General features: G+C 29.1%; 1 protein-coding gene across 3 annotated transcripts in view; it reads right to left on the bottom strand.

The window, feature by feature from the left end:
- LOC106463407 (zinc finger C3H1 domain-containing protein-like) overlaps positions 1-16,706 on the bottom strand; it is a 111,188-nt gene that overhangs the window by 78,609 nt on the left and 15,873 nt on the right. For all 3 annotated transcript variants that reach the window (XR_002611481.1, XM_022390891.1, XM_022390890.1), the window contains exons 2-8: positions 15,816-16,081; positions 10,838-10,975; positions 6,717-6,816; positions 6,243-6,334; positions 5,495-5,663; positions 2,894-3,054; positions 1,643-1,822 (exon numbers count right to left, since the gene is read on the bottom strand). Coding sequence is in view for 2 of the 3 variants with exons in the window: in XM_022390891.1 (XP_022246599.1) it covers positions 1,643-1,822; positions 2,894-3,054; positions 5,495-5,663; positions 6,243-6,334; positions 6,717-6,816; positions 10,838-10,975; positions 15,816-16,081 (1,106 nt within the window). In the remaining variant the exon portion in view is untranslated. The remainder of the gene's footprint in view (positions 1-1,642; positions 1,823-2,893; positions 3,055-5,494; positions 5,664-6,242; positions 6,335-6,716; positions 6,817-10,837; positions 10,976-15,815; positions 16,082-16,706) is intronic.

Raw genomic sequence — 16,706 nt, 5'->3', positions numbered from 1 at the left:
ATCTTACCTTAGATGAAATCTGAAGTGCCCCAATTTCACATTTCAATGATGATTTCAGTGAAGACTTCCAACTTGCTGAGTGTGAGTTCTGTTGGTAAATGAAGTTTTTATTCTTGTAAGAGTCTTGTATATATATGTTAAAACTCAGTGTACAAGTGACAACAGTAAATCCCATATGTTGGTTGTGAAACAGACTAAACACACTCGTCTCAATAATACAGGGAAAGCTGTGACATTCTCACAGTTGGGGGTGTCAATACACTGAAGGGCTTAAGTTTCGAATTCCAACATAAATCTTGCCTATAATGAGAGGAATGTGACCAGGACTAATCTTTTAAGTGCTATGAAGTGACTTTCTTTGTAATTTATGGTGTCTGTATCCTTTGGTAATCTCTTGTAACAGGATGTATCCTGTAACTAGGATCAGGCAGTGTTATTCAAACCACCTGTACTGTAAACTATTACATACATTCACTACTGGTGACAATTAGGTTTGTCTGTATAGTGAAACAACATACAAGGACATATGTTGAAATAAACTTGTTTGAAAGTTCAAAGAAATGATATTCAAGTACCGAAAAACTTTCTTACTATCATATCTACAATAATGTTTAAATGCGCCTGGCCTGCACTGGGCTGAACAAGAGTGACTCCAACAGGGGTGAGATAGTTTACAGCAAACGTACACGCTGCTAACCCCACGGTTTATTCGGCGCAATAAACAAAAGTACAGCTGCAATAAAACATAAACTTGAAATAAAAATACATTTATGAAACAACATTTAAATGTTTTTATGTACATATATAAACGTGAAATCCTATTTAAAAATAAAAAAATACTTGTTTATTGTTTAGGTTTACTTAGAAATATTATTTTCAGTCTTGTGTTTTACTTGAAACCATAAGGAGAGTACGTATTATTAAAAAAATAAAAATAGACAAAATTTGCATTTTATGGACGATAAAATGTTTTTATGGGATTTCTAAATAATGTACTAAAACATAAAAAGTAATAAGTTCAAATCTGGAACAAATATAAATATCGTAATAATTTCTTATAAATACCATTTCCTAATGTAATTTTCCAAGATAATAAAGATCATAATGCAAAAAACTAAATTAATCTAAAGTAACAGGATTTATGTTTATTAAACCATGTGCATTTATGAAAGTTCTTATGAAGTTTCATCCACTAGTTTTATTGTTGGAATGAAATATAGCAAGACTTGCATTGGCTACTTAGAAAGTTAGTAGCCGGTGGTCATCGGGTTAAAAGGTTCTCTCTTGGTTTTGTACGTAAGACCATAAAAATGATAGCCTTTATTAAGGAAAAATAGTATATGATTTAACAGTTAGTCATCTCCTTCAGGAAAATTCTCTCAAAACTTGTTCTTGGGGCTTTGATATGACTCACTACCATTACAATTTAATTTATATTAGAAACCACAAACCTTTCTCACTGAAGAGTAATATAAAGTAGAACTGCAATGCACAACACATACAACATGCATAAAATGTTTTATAAATTTGTTAATAAGTATTATGTACAGGACAAAAAATCTCTGATGTACAGTTAAAACATATATGCTATACCTAATGATTTCAATACACACACACATAAACTAGAGGAGGAGTAACTTACATCAGGTATGTATTTCTTCTTTACATTTGTAGATAATCCATAAGAACTATCTTCATTTTCATCAATATTATCTACAGAGGTTTTTAACTCTGATGCATCATGTTTCTCTACAGGCTTTTCAACATGATTACTGTTTTCAGTAGAAGAGAAAACTTCAACTTCAATATCCAGTGGTCTCTTCTACATCACAAATAAATAAAATAAACTCATTATGTTCATTCATAACATAATACTCAATACCAAATACAGAAAAGCATCTTTGCAACCATTAGTATTTCAGAAACTGTTTCCAGTAGGTATAATAATTAAAAGTCAATTAAATAAAATGCTGATGATTCTAAACACTCAGCATAATTAAAAATATGATACACAACAAGTCTATACATCAGGTAGTTAATTTGATAACCAAATTAAGCATTCTGTTATTGGCAAATATGCAGGTTAAAATTGACCCTTAGAACAGTGTTCCTCAAACCTTGGTATGTATGAGCCAAAAAAAAGAAACAAAACCCCAGATGCTTAGTTGCCTTACCTTTAGTAAAAGAGTTCAAACTTAATGACAATGGCAGACAGCCTTAGTAGCTTTGCTGTAACAAAGACAGGGCAAGCAAGTTTGGTGGTAGAATTTTTATTACTTACAGAGTTGAGATAATTAAACACAAATAAATGGAAACTAATTTTGACTAGATGATTATTTTTGTAACAATCAATTTAATCATAATTTCAATTAATCATTTTTTGAAATAATCACAAACACTAATTGTAAATTTGATTAAGAGAAATTCATATGACACTAATCAATATAATTTCTGCTACACAGGTAATAAATTAAATTGTCCAGTTCGAAAGACGGGTTTCTCTACAAAATTTTTTAAATGATTTGCCATAGGAAGCAGTTGAAATCAAGAGGCATGTCAAAAGTAGGTTTATCAAATAATTCCCTTTCTCAGTCTACAACTTCAGAAAATGTTGTCCTAGTAATAGTTTAATAAGGATACATTTAAAGACTTGGAAAAAACACTTACTAATCATATACTATTGTTGTACCATAGCACTTTAAAAAAAAAAGTTAACAAATATATTACATTAAACTTACACAACAGTTTTCTGAATATTTAATAGAAAATGTAACACTTAAGTTAAGTGTTAGTCCTTTCCTTATCAAGCACAATGAGCTCAATTTAAATGAACATAATGTTACTAGTTTTAACAAGCATCCTAAATTATGTAGATCGTCATTAATAAACTAACTATTGAATTGGTTTCTTTCACCACTTTTCTCGTAGCTAAGGTATTCAGAAGTTGTTTCCTAAGAGCTACTTCATCAATGTCATCCTCATCAGTATCTACAGTTGAACATTCCTGTGAACCACCACTTGTTAAGTAGGCACCTGTTCCTATCTCTGAAGGCTCTATAGAATAGGAAAAAACCACTTGTTAAGTAGGCACCTGTTCCTATCTCTGAAGGCTCTATAGAATAGGAAAAAAACACTTGTTAAGTAGGCACCTGTTCCTATCTCTGAAGGCTCTATAGAATAGGAAAAAACCACTTGTTAAGTAGGCACCTGTTCCTATCTCTGAAGGCTCTATAGAATAGGAAAAAACCACTTGTTAAGTAGGCACCTGTTCCTATCTCTGAAGGCTCTATAGAATAGGAAAAATATTTCTAGTTTTAACAGTGTATGTTGTGTGTTAAAATATATCATTATAGCATAATAAAAGATATGATTTTTCTTGCTTTGTTTATTTTAAACTAGAAGAAAATATTAAACATATTATCAAAACATTTAAGCTCAACCTGTAAACATTAGTTTAACAAACACTTGGTTACCATATTTTACAACAACAATAGCACAGGCTACAAAGATGTTAAGAAGATACCAGGTAGTTGCAGCTACTAAGTAGTCTACTAAATGAATGCAAATTATTGAATCTTACATCACTTGCAGTATCTTTTTTTCTAAAAAAAAGGCCAAAAACACAAAATATTTTACATTTTATTAAAATTAGTGATTCAGTTTAATGAACTAAAAACCAATTTACTTAATTTTTTTTATTTAACAAAAACAGTTTATGACATAACACTTATGAAAAATTTGTTGCAAACTACTGTCATGAAAATTCAAATTCTTTAACATGGAATACACAGAAATATACATGCTTTGCTTTTTTATTATTTTACTTTTTTAGGTATGCTTACAGCTAATATGTTTAACAGCAGCACAAGGTCAGTGACTTGTGTTATCATTTGCTTTATCAAATTAATTCTTTAAACACAGGCTTGGCTCTTCTACACATGCCACAACATTTCACAATGTTACTTTTAAAATTTAATCAGACAGCTTTATTATCAATACATGTCAATAAAATTAGCATCAGAGAGTAGTTTATATTTCAAATTTTTATATTATCTAAGTTTCAATTTATTGATTTCAAAAGAAATGTTTTAAAAGAATTCAACTGTTATTTCTGTGTCATATGATGCAGTTGCATTCTAAATTCTTTTAATTTGTATAATTTCCATATTTTAACAAAACATACATACAATTCCCAGGTCAAATGTGTATGTTCAATGTGCATATGTCTTCCTGTAGTGAGAAATAATTTTCTCAACCCATAACAAAGGTCCCACCTATCTACACTTAACTTTCAAGGTGGTTTTCAAAGCTACATGCTCTTATTTGACATACATGTTCATAAACAATAGAAAGAGTTTATTTTAAACTTTAAGCCTTCATAAGTCTTTAGATCAGTAAAGAATTTCATAAGGTACCTGTTGCTATTCCAGTTGATGCTCATACCATTTAAAGTTGTGGTTTTTTACCTTAAATAGCTTAATTAGAAAACCAGTTACATCAGCTGTTTTCAAACATTACATTTTAGTGATTTTGGTATTATGATTTAAAATGTATATTCAAAAGGTAAATGAGTTTTCTTTTGGCAAAGACTTAGATAAAAAAAAAAAAAAAAAAATTAGGGTTAAGTAAGTACAAATGCACAATTCCAAAGCTACATGTGCATGTATGTAAATTTTCCTACTGTGAGATGTCATTATTCAGGTATGCAAAAAACTAAATATCATAAAAGCCAGGCAATAAAAGTATTAACTTAGAATAAATATAGGTGAAAACATAAAAAGAGAAAATTCTGAAGATAAGGTAACAAAATTCATTCAAAAAGAAAAAAGGAATTGTTAATTTTTTCTCATAACTTTCAAAACTTCATATCACTGTAAATTGTTGATTTAGCTACAGTTAGTGATATGGTAGAGTGAATAACAGATAAAATATACTTTTACCTTAAGAAAACTTTTTTTATTTATTTAGGAGGTTCTACAGGTTATGCAAAAAAATATGAAAACAGTAAGGTGAGAAACGTATTTTATTCTTAGCATGAAACCACCTTCCACTCAGACTGACTTTGTAAAAGTTTTCAAAATTGACAGAAACATTTTAAATGCAAATGCTTTATTAAGAATTCAGATTTTTTGTGTACAACATATTTGTAATGTTTATCAAAAGCATGCCAAATTTTATGAAGATACACTTAGTAATTTCAGAGTTCTAGTATGTTAAGCATCATGTCTTTCAAGCTCATGTAAAATGATCAACCCGTGCTTGGAGGGTTAACAGATGTTGACATTTGTAGTATCTTCAAAAATACAATATTTCAATCCTCTTGATTCTGATGATCCAGTTCATTTGTAATAAGCTTTTTACACACTTCCAAATGAGAAAAAATAATGATGGCACATTAAATACTGAATATTATACTTTTCATACACCTCAAAATACTGTTTTGATAATTTCATGACACAAAGAACTACCATATTATGTACAAATGTGTACTTACTTCCACAAGCTTTATACTCATCATCACTTAAACTATCAATATCCATTTCAACCATTTCATAATTGTCACCTGACAGCACCTCTACCTGTTCTGGAGGTGGATGTGTAGGAGGAGGTGGTGGTGGTGGTGGTTCTGGAGGAGGTGATGATGGAAGTGGTGGACAAGAAAGCTACATTTTCATAAAGATACAATATCAACAGCAAGCCATTAACTAAAAAATATATATATCATTTAAGTTTACAAAATATTTTAATAACTGAAAAGTAATTTGAGCAACATAACCCAATCTCTCATTTCTAATTCAGAGTTGACAAATATACATACTCTTTTGGTGATATTACACATACAACACACACTTATGCACAAAATTCCTGTATATGTACATGTATTACTTGTCTTCCGTCAATAAACAAGATACCAAATTATTTTACTACTGGTGTCAAAAGAAAAGTTGCTTCTTTTACAATTTCTGTACAGTCAATATGACTCGTCACACAATTATAAATAGCACTCATGTTTTATTGTCAAAAATTAAAAACTTTACAAAGTTCACCTGAATAACTATAATTCCAAGTCCTTAAGTAAATCAGATTAACTAATTTTAATTGTAAACATGTCATGAATTATTAAAGATAAAATCAAAATGCCAAGAAGTGTTTAACAGTAGAATTAACTTGTACCAATATTTTCAAGCATATCCCTTCAAAAAATTAAATTCAGCAGTTCAAAAGTATAAAACCAAAATTACCTCAGCAATTTGAGAAGCATTTGCAAAGTGTTTGTCACTTTTTTCATCTTGGTCTTCAATTTTTTCCACTTTCTCATGTTTTTCATCTTTATCTAGAAGGTTTATTTTAATGTTAAACTTATAATGAAACTGCCTTTACTTTTACTTTCCTGAATAGTTAAGTATTAATTTGTTTTAATGAACATAACTAAATTTTTTCATCAGCAAGAAATTTAATGTTAAAAACAATGTGCATTGATTTATACTTAAACTTTTACAGACAAAAAATATTTTGATATCCTACAAAAATATATATCTAAAGCTTTTACCTTTGTACATTTCAGAACTAGTCTTTTACTTTTCCTTCTAGTTAGATTTTCTAGTCAATTAAAACTTAATTTAAATATTTTCCCAATTTAAATACTTATGCAATGATTTCAATGCACTTAAGAATATTTACATTTGTCAATATAATATCAATAAGAAAACTTCTACCTTCCAAGATGAAATTCTCTTTTTTTGTTATCTGGCGTGAATAGGACTGTAGGGCTATTTGTCGAAGACTTTCTAAGTCATCGTCTTCTTCTTCATCCCCCTGTTCAATGTAAAATAAAAGTACTATCATCACACACATTAAGTTTTATAATAGCTAAATAGACTTATTAAAAATTATTTGTAAGTAAATCAAACTATAAAAAATAACTTACATGCAATTCATGGATTACATACATCTAGCACTAAAATATTATTAAAAATTACATGACTATGTATATTTGAAAAATTAGATTTACCTTTACTTTTTAGTTCAACCGATTAATAACCAGAATGCCAAGTTCATAGACTTCTATTCTCAAGTCAAACAACTAATTTATTTGAAAAAAACTATCATCATAATAAGATCATCAATGAAGAGAGAAGGTTATGAAAAAAAGTTAACCCCATCAATACGGGTCTACGTATGGTCACGGGTCAAAGGCCATGTCATCACGTTTGTAGACTCACATTAAAAGTTTTATTGAACTACTATTGTATGAATGTATGTCAATAAGTTTGGTATCAAATTGGTGATTATAATTAAAATTTTAGTATTATACATTAGGTAATTTATTAATTTAAAACTAAATATTAAAAAAAACTAAATATCAACTTTTGTGTTGCAAGTGGTATGTTGAATGCAGAATTGGTTCAAATTAGATGTTTGTGATGTCCAAATACAAAGTCTATAGTTTCTTACAAATTAGATACTCAAACTACCAAAAGACAAGCTAGAATATAAGAAAAAAGAACCTATCTTTTCCATTTCCTGAGATATTAATATACTTATTGAATCAACCAAGGCAGCTCTGCCACCTCTTCAATTTTTGAAAATACTTGCTTACATATATCTATTTTGCCCAATGTGTATAACCAATCAAAAGCTCAAAATGTCACCCTAGTGGTTTTCTCAGCCTTTGTGAAGTATTTGCACAGGAAAATCTTTCTTCTTACGCTAAATTCCAAGCAGTAAGGTAAGACATTTGTGAGTTTAAAAAATTATACAGCTTAGTTACTAAGCTTGATAAATTATAGTGGAATTCTGTGGTATTGATATTGTAATTTATGATTTTTTTTTAATTTTGAAAAGCATATATAAAAACAAAAAAAAATTTTGTTTTACATCCTCCATGTGCAAAATTTGATAAGGCTTAGAAACTTGCAGCAAACAGCAAACAAGTACAAAGTTCATACCTAGAAGAGATAATTATTTTCTATACTTCATTACTTACTGTTATATGTTTTAAGAAATATAACTGAAATTTAAAAACTTGTTTGTAAAAAGTAATAATGTATATTCATATAATGTATTATAACCAAAATGTGACTGTATTCTACAAAATACTGGTCCACTAGAACACAGCCAAGACAAGTCACTTTGTAAAGGCCAGTTTTATACTTTTGGATATGGTAACATGATTGCACGTGTGTTGTGTCATTATAACTTCGGTAATGTTAGTCAGGCAAAGCTGAAAGGTCAATGAAATAAAAATAATAAACATATACAGATGTATAATGTTACAAGATTTTAGCTATTTAGAATACACACTCGTGTTTGTGTTATAATCTGTAGTCATTCTAGAATGAAAAATGCATAATTTATATCTATTTCCTAATTTTTTATGCTAGAAGTCAGTCAAATCAACCAAACCCGTACAGAGATAGAATAGTGAAAATACTAGATAAAATATATAGGTTTCCTAAAAAAAAAAACATTTGATAATTATCTCAATGTTATAAATGTTTTGCATTTGAAAAATTTTCTGATGCATAAAAAGTATTTTTAATTTAAAATCAAAATTACTGTGCATGTTCAATAGTCAACATTTGAAAAGAAAAAAATGCACGAGAAAAACATTATTTAAAAAATCTTAAAACTTAATAAAACAATTGATATATTACATATGAAAGCCTTATAACGTTTACTGATAATCTGCAAAATTTCATATAGGTATGCTTACTGTATTAAAAGTTATAGCATGAAACTAACTAGCACAAAATGGTTACGAGATCGTTCCCTGTGATCAAGTTTGCAGTGGACATAATTTTTAGTTTGAAATGATTATATAAGACTGTTATAATCAAGTACAAGGAAACAAAATATGAAAACATGCTACAGAAGAATTAATTTAAACTATTATGAAAACATGTACACATACACATACAAAAAATAACTAAATTTATAGGCTGAGAAATAGTCATATATTACATAACAGGCATGAAATTTTAAATGTCTGCCCAATATCAAAATTAAATGTGACCAACAAACACATTATTAAACCCATTATTTAAAATGCCAAAATTTGTCATTTATAATAGTTTTTCTTACTGACAAATAAGTTCAAGTAATTGTTTGTATCATTAACCTTCATTAGTGAAATCTCGAAAAAATTAATTTATCAAATATTAAGCAAACTAAAATGTAAATAAAACTAATTTATCTGTAAGGTATGTAGCTTCCTTCCAGTTTAGATGGCTTTAACTACCCAAGGCTGCAGCTTTGTCAAATAGACTTGTTACTCAATAACAAACTAAATGTGCATGAGGAAGTTTTTGTTTGAAATTAACCACAAAGCTACACAATGGGCTATCTGTGCTCTTCCCACCACGGGTATCAAAACCCAGTTTCTAGCGTAGTAAGTCTGCAGACATACCGCTGTGCCACAGTAGGGCACGTAAGGAAGCAGAGTATTGTTGAGCTATACTTAATAACAAAAGCATGTGGTTTCTAAAAGAATTAAACAGTGTTGTGTAGACCTACATGTATTTTTAAAATGTAGTAAGCATGTGATCATAAGTCACAGAAGCCTACAGTCATACATAGGACACTCATAAAACAGTTTGTACATTAAGTATAATGTAAGACCTTTTGATACACAACTGTAAGCAATTGAAATAAAAAATATATAATGTCATAGTTGCCTTACCTAAAGATTTACAGATATATGACTTGCATACACAAGTTTACAGCCAACAAATTAAACAGTAACAACAGGCTGCCAACATATTAAGCACTATGACAGGTACATGCAAGTTATTTAAAGTTGATTCAGACTACAAAACCTTTTAACAGCCAAGAGGATTAGTTGTCCAATAATTTTTACATGGACTAATATTATTATTATTATGTGGGAATGCAACATTGTTCATGATTTTGAGCTCATTCACTTGGAAAAGAAATGTTAGATTTAATCAAACATTAATGAGTATGTATTACATTTATGAGCATAAATTGAAGGCTTAAACATACTTTCAAAATCAAATCTTATTTGTGCCCTGTTAAAATTTATTTCAGTTAGAAAAAGAAAAAAGAGCTCTGCTTTCTTAAAAGTGATTTTTCATGTAAATACAGAAAATTAGGATCAAAATGTTTGCAAGATACACAAGGCCACTTTTTTACTAAAGGTTTAAATGCCAGAATGTAACAGGAATCATTGAGTCTTACAAATATAACTATTTTTATCAATCTGTGTGAAATTTCATTCATAATAAATACACATGCTTGATATAATTACAAGTAACAAATCTGACATGCCCTTCAGAATTTCCAATCATCCATCTAATATAAGATCATTATTTCAGGCTAATTTTGAAAAAAGTAACACTTAAGCAGGTAATCTATTTGAAAAGTAATGGTGAGAGCAGAATAAAACTACGTGTAATAAAGATGCTTATGCCTTTGTATTACTGTTTCAATTATACCAAAAAATATAAGACACACATACTTCCACTAATAATGTTGATTAAATTTATTGTCAGCACAGATGACAGGCAATGTTTGACTTCAAAATAATGTTCTATTAAATTAAAAGATTCAGAAATAAAATACTTCTAAATCATTTTTGATTATTTTGGTATCCCAAATGCACTTAGTATGTTATATGCACACAAAACTTGAAACTACTCAAGCACAGAAGAACCAGATGGATAAGAATCCAAGCACCTTTGCTCTAAGACTTGTGATGTAAAAGTTAAATACATCTGATACAAGGAAACTCGCACCATTTTGTGTACATGAACATTTTGATAGCTTATCATCCAAATACTGTAGTAAATAAAGTATATTAGTAATGGTTAATTACTTTAACAGCTGCTGTGGACACAGGTGCTTCAAACAAAACATCTGTTTTATGTTCCTCATCTTCTTGACAGACAGGAGTTTTTTTCTCAACTAATTCTTTGGATCTGTAAGACTTTGACTTATCCTCACTTCTTTTGCCCTAAAAATAAAATCAATGGAGTAATGTTAAATAGAATAACAACACTAACACTATATTAAAAAATTAAGGACAATATACAAAATAATTGGGTAACACATAAATGGCTTTTGACAATGCATTCTGCTTCAAAGACAAATTGTTCATCAACCAAATATAAATGGAAAGACAGTCATTTATATCAATATTCTAGAGATAATACTGCAAAATAACAAAAAATGTAGCAAACAAAGGAAACAAGTGCATAAAAATGTCACCAAACAACCCATATAAAAACATTACTAAAATATATCACATGACATTCATTTAAAAATTACACATATGGAGAATAAATTCAGTTTAATACAGCATACACTTAGGCTGTAATAACCTAATTATGTGTGTAATAAATATATTTTACCACACAAAGGTAAATTTCAGTGATCTACCACTTATAGAAATACCAGCATGTTATCCATATCTGAAAGCTGTTATTACTGTCTGAGCTCATGTTGATAAAATTCATAAGTTTGATCACTGATTTCTTTGAACAGTGTTATTTTTATACATTAGTATTATAAAACAGTATAGTCTTTGTGCCTTAAGAAGATCTGTAGAAGACCATGGTCACCAATGTCCTGCTCAGATATGGTACGTGTCATGATACAAACACTAAGTGATACCATACAGTATCACAATACAGGTTGGCAATATGACACATGACATACAAGTATCACAACAAAATTTTCTTCATTTCATTATTTTTTCAATTCTATATTTACTATGTCTTTTTCATTTTAATTAATATGGTATCAGTAAAAAATGAAAGCTCACAACTCAACTAAAAGCCTGAACATTTATCAATATAAAAAATTCAGGATTAATACACAAATAGAAGAATAAAAAATTTTGCAAAATCACATATCTGATCATAAGACAGCATATTTCAAATGAATGAAATAATCTAAGAAAGAAAGTAAACAATTATTCTTGTTTCTAACAAGAAACACGAGGCAACTGAAATAAAATGTGAATCACCATAGTCAATTATTACAGAGATTTAAAAATTTACTTACGAAATATATCAGTGGAAATAAAAAGAAAGAAAAAGAAATAAAATAAAATGTACAATGATTGATATTTTAAGATTTTTCATTTAGAAATGTATTTCACAAAATTGAGATCACTAGAATGCATAACCACCTTAGTATTCTTTCAGGTAAATAAAAAGAGGATGTACTTGGCCATAAACTTAAAAAAAATTTGCACTTCGAGGACATGAAACACAAATTTTTTTAGGTTTTATATACACTTTTGAACAACTAAAAAAATCATAAATTACTACATTAATACCACAGAATACCACTATAATTTATCAAGCTTAGTAACTAAGATGTATTTTAGTTTTAAAAAAGTTCATAATAATAATAATAAAATAAAATATGATGCCAAGCCTGTTAAAATGTTAGAGAAAGACACAAGTGGAACATTGAGTTTCCCATTAGTTATTCATGTCATATATATAAGGGAGTATTTCCAAAAATGGAAAGAGGTGGGTGGGGTGCCACTGTGTTTAATTTATTACATGAGCAATATCTTAGCAAATTGGAAAGAGGCTCTTATTTTATATTCTAGCTTTTCAATATCAGTAATTTGAGTTTCTAATTCATACAAAACTATGTTGATTTCACAAACATCTAATTTGAACCAATGCTGCATTCAACATACCATGTAACACAAAATTGATGTTTATCTGTGTTTTTTAAATATTTGATTTTAAATTAAGAAATTGAGTAATATATAGTACTAAAATTTGAATTATAATCTATAGTTTGATACCAAAGTTATTGACATAAATTCATGAAATAGTAGTTCAATAAAATTTTGAATGCGAGTCAACAAACAAGATGCCTTTCACCCATGACCCATCTCTAAAGGGTTAAATGGGTGGAATTTAACGTTTTGAATGAAATATTATGGATAAATAGAAAATATAAGGATAGCACAGCCACTGTATAAAAAGCTGTAAAAATAACTTGATAACTTGGGATGACTCAAGTACAAATGAATAATGATAACACTTTAGTTCAACCATCTAAATATTTAAAACAATATTAAAATATTTAAAAAAAAACAATTATTTATTCCATTACTTAATGTAATAAAAACTTTACTACACAAATTTTTTTATAACTCAAATACAACCACAGACAAGTGATATCATTTAAGTTCTTGACTAAAAATAATGAACTTGAGTAACTGAATTTTTTCTTTATCACTTAAGTTAAAGATTCATTAACAAATGAAGCCCCCTAAACTCCCCCAGACTACCTATTACTTTTGAAACCTACACTTCTACTATAAATAATAATGATAGATTTGATTGCTCCCTCAAGAGTTAGCTTAGTTAATGATTCATGCTTGTAACATGCACAATCTTTACTGAAGATAAGTTATGACACTAATAACTGTTTTGTTAACCTCTGAAGCCCCATGGCATATATGTATTAAATGGGGTTCAACAGGATGCCCATGTTGTCAGCTACAGTTTTAACTCTCTCAGCACAGGCTCGGTCCCACGGACCGACCTCGTAACCATATTCTGCTTGTTATAGCTTTTATGCTATTAATTTTAAATTAATAAGCATATCTTCAGGAACTTTTGCAAATTATCGATAAACACTACAAGGCTTTCATATGCAAAATGTTTATTGATTTATTTATTAAGCTTTACAATTTTTTAAGTAATGTTTTTCTCTTGCCTTTTTTCTTTTTGAAGGTTGACTATTCAACATGCAAGGTAATTTTGATTTTAAGATTAAAAATACTTTTAGGCATCAGAAAATTTTCAAATTTCACACGTGAAATCTTTATAACCTTCAGATAATTATAAAAATATTTTTAGGAAAATTTTTTTATTTTATCTGTTATTCTCGCAATTGAATCTCTGTATGGGTTTGGTCGATTTGACTGACCTCATAACCATCATACAAAATTAGGAAATAAATATAAATTATGCTTTTTTTGTTTCTAGAAAGACAACAAATTACAACATAAAAACACAAATGTTTAGTCTAAATAGCTTAAATCTCACAAAATTATACATTATATATTATTATTATTTTTATTATATTAACCTTTCAGCCATGCCTGGCTAACATCGCAGGAGTTGCAATGACAAGGCACATGTGCACTCATGTTACTGTATCCAAGACATTAAAACTAGCCTTTACAAAGTGACTTGTCTTGGTTGCATTTTAGTGGTCCAGTATTTTGTAGAATACAGTCACATTTTGGTTATATTATATATGCATATACATTATTACTATTTACAAACAAGTTCTTAAACTTATTTTTCTTAAAACATGGAACAGTAAATAAAGAAGTATAGCAAACAATTATCTCTTCTAGTTATGAACTTTGTACTCGTTTGCTGCTTGCTGTAGGTTACAAAGCCCTATTAAATTTTTCATGTGGAGGATCAGAAATAAAATATTTTTTTAAGGTTTTATATATATACATCTTGAAATAACCAAAAACCATAAATTACTATACCACAGAATTCCACTATATTTTATCAAGCTTAGTAACCAAGTTGTATTTAGGTCTAAAAAATATGAAATTTTGACCTCACTAAAGTCTCACCTTACTGCTTGGAATCTAGCATGAAAAAACAAGTTTGCTGCCCAATTACTTCAAAAAGGCCAAGAAAGCCACCAGGGGGACATTCTGAGCTTTCAATTGGTTATACACACGTCACTGAGCAAAATAGGAGTACGTAAGCAAGTATTTTCAAAAATTGAAGAGGTGGGCAAGGCCATCTTGGTTGATTGAATAAATATATTAATATCTCAAAATAGAAATAATAGGAGGTTCTTAGTATATATCATAGCTTATCAATATCAGTAATTTGAGTATATAATTCGTAAGAAACTACAGACTCTACTTGGAAATCACAAACATCTAATTTGAACCAATGCTGCATATCAATATTTTATTTTTCTGTTTTCTTTTAAATTTACCTTTAAATTAAAAATTAACTAATGTATAATACTAAAATTAGAATTATAATCTACAATTTGATACCAAGCTTATGGACATACATTCATAAAATAGTAGTTCAATAAAATTTTGAATGTGAGTCAACAAACGTGACGGCATGGCTTTTGACCCGTTTCAATAGGGTTAACCAGTGCAAACAATCAAGTAGCCTTAACCAAGGATTCAAAACTTACATGTTGAGTCCAAAGCTAATAACAAAGACACAGCCATAAACCATTCCAGATAGAAAATTATTTGAATGTATCTGCAGCCAATGCCAGTGTCATGCATTTAGCTGCATACAACGGGACAGTGGATTTTGCTTATACTGTAGTTTGCATTATTAAAAAACTCAGTTTAGCTCAGTTTATAAAACATTTTCTTGGCATACAAGAAGTTCAAATCTCAATCTTGACTCAGATGCAAAAATGAAAAATTTTAGCTGAACAGAAGCTATCAATATAAATATTTTACAATATTGTTCTTAGCAAGACTAAAAGTAAGTTGCTATATCACATAAAATAAGACTTTTGGATGAAACTACACGCATATTCAGGTAAACAGCACAAAATACATAACTTTTTGTCATTGCTTGATGTGGTTAATATAAAGAAACTGACTGCACAAAAGTGTACAATAATATATGTCACTGTTTAATATGTTTAATAAAACTATAACAACTATTTGTCATTGATTTATATAATCAATATAAAAACTAATTAACAGCACAAAGGTCCACTATATTTTTCTGTCACGGTTTAAACTGGTTAATACGATAAATTAATTCAAGATGCCAAATACAAAAAAACACCATCAGACTTACCAATTTTAAGACTGAATATGACCTTCTCCTTCTCTTACTGACTCGTGCAGAATACTGTCGATTTTGAGATAGGTTTCTTGAAAAATTCTGGTCACTTTTTTTAGAACATGCTTCTTTGTTACTAGTATTTTCCAAGAATGATTTTTCCTCTTGACGACGCAAGTCCTCTAACTGGTTTTGAATTTTTTTATATTGTTCCAAAAGATCTTCATAGCTGGTTTCTTTACTTGAACCTTTGTTTGTGTGCTCATGATGTGGAAAACATGCTGTTTAGCTTCAGTCAAGGCAACATATACATACAACTATATGACAAATAAGACTTTCTTAAAAGAAATGGTGATATTTATAAAACAAAGCAATGCAATTTCATTACAAGATTCTGCAGCAAGAGTAATTTACTTCTGACTTTAATATTGTTAGGACATTGGGGTCACGTGACACTAGTAACATGTCACTGACTTCTAGAAATATCCTGTTCCTTCATGAATGCTCTAGTGTTTACTAGATATGTGTTAGTCTTGTATATATAAGACGGTCACAATGTGACGGCAACAATGTGTAATTGAACTGCGGAGAGAGAATATTGTTGATCACGTGAGACGTTCTTTGTAAACTATAGTGTTTGTTATAGCACGACTGTTGAAATTAAGTGTATCGCAAAGTTATGTTCAGAAAGAATAAACCAGTTTTATTTAAGAAAGGACTTGTGTCGCTAAAGTTTCGTCGGAAAGAATTTTTACGGAAAATTAACTAACGAATGGAGACGTAACAATATGAAATACGCACTGACTCTAAAAAAGATATTTACTACATTCATCAAATTTATATTTATTACTACATATTTTGGTATACTTTGGTGACAGATTTTCTTGTAGGCAGATTTTGTTAAAC

Source organism: Limulus polyphemus, unplaced genomic scaffold, assembly GCF_000517525.1.
Source record: "Limulus polyphemus unplaced genomic scaffold, Limulus_polyphemus-2.1.2 Scaffold1399, whole genome shotgun sequence".
NCBI classification, from domain to species: Eukaryota; Metazoa; Arthropoda; class Merostomata; order Xiphosura; family Limulidae; genus Limulus; species Limulus polyphemus.
This window is presented reverse-complemented; position numbering and strand designations above follow the sequence as displayed.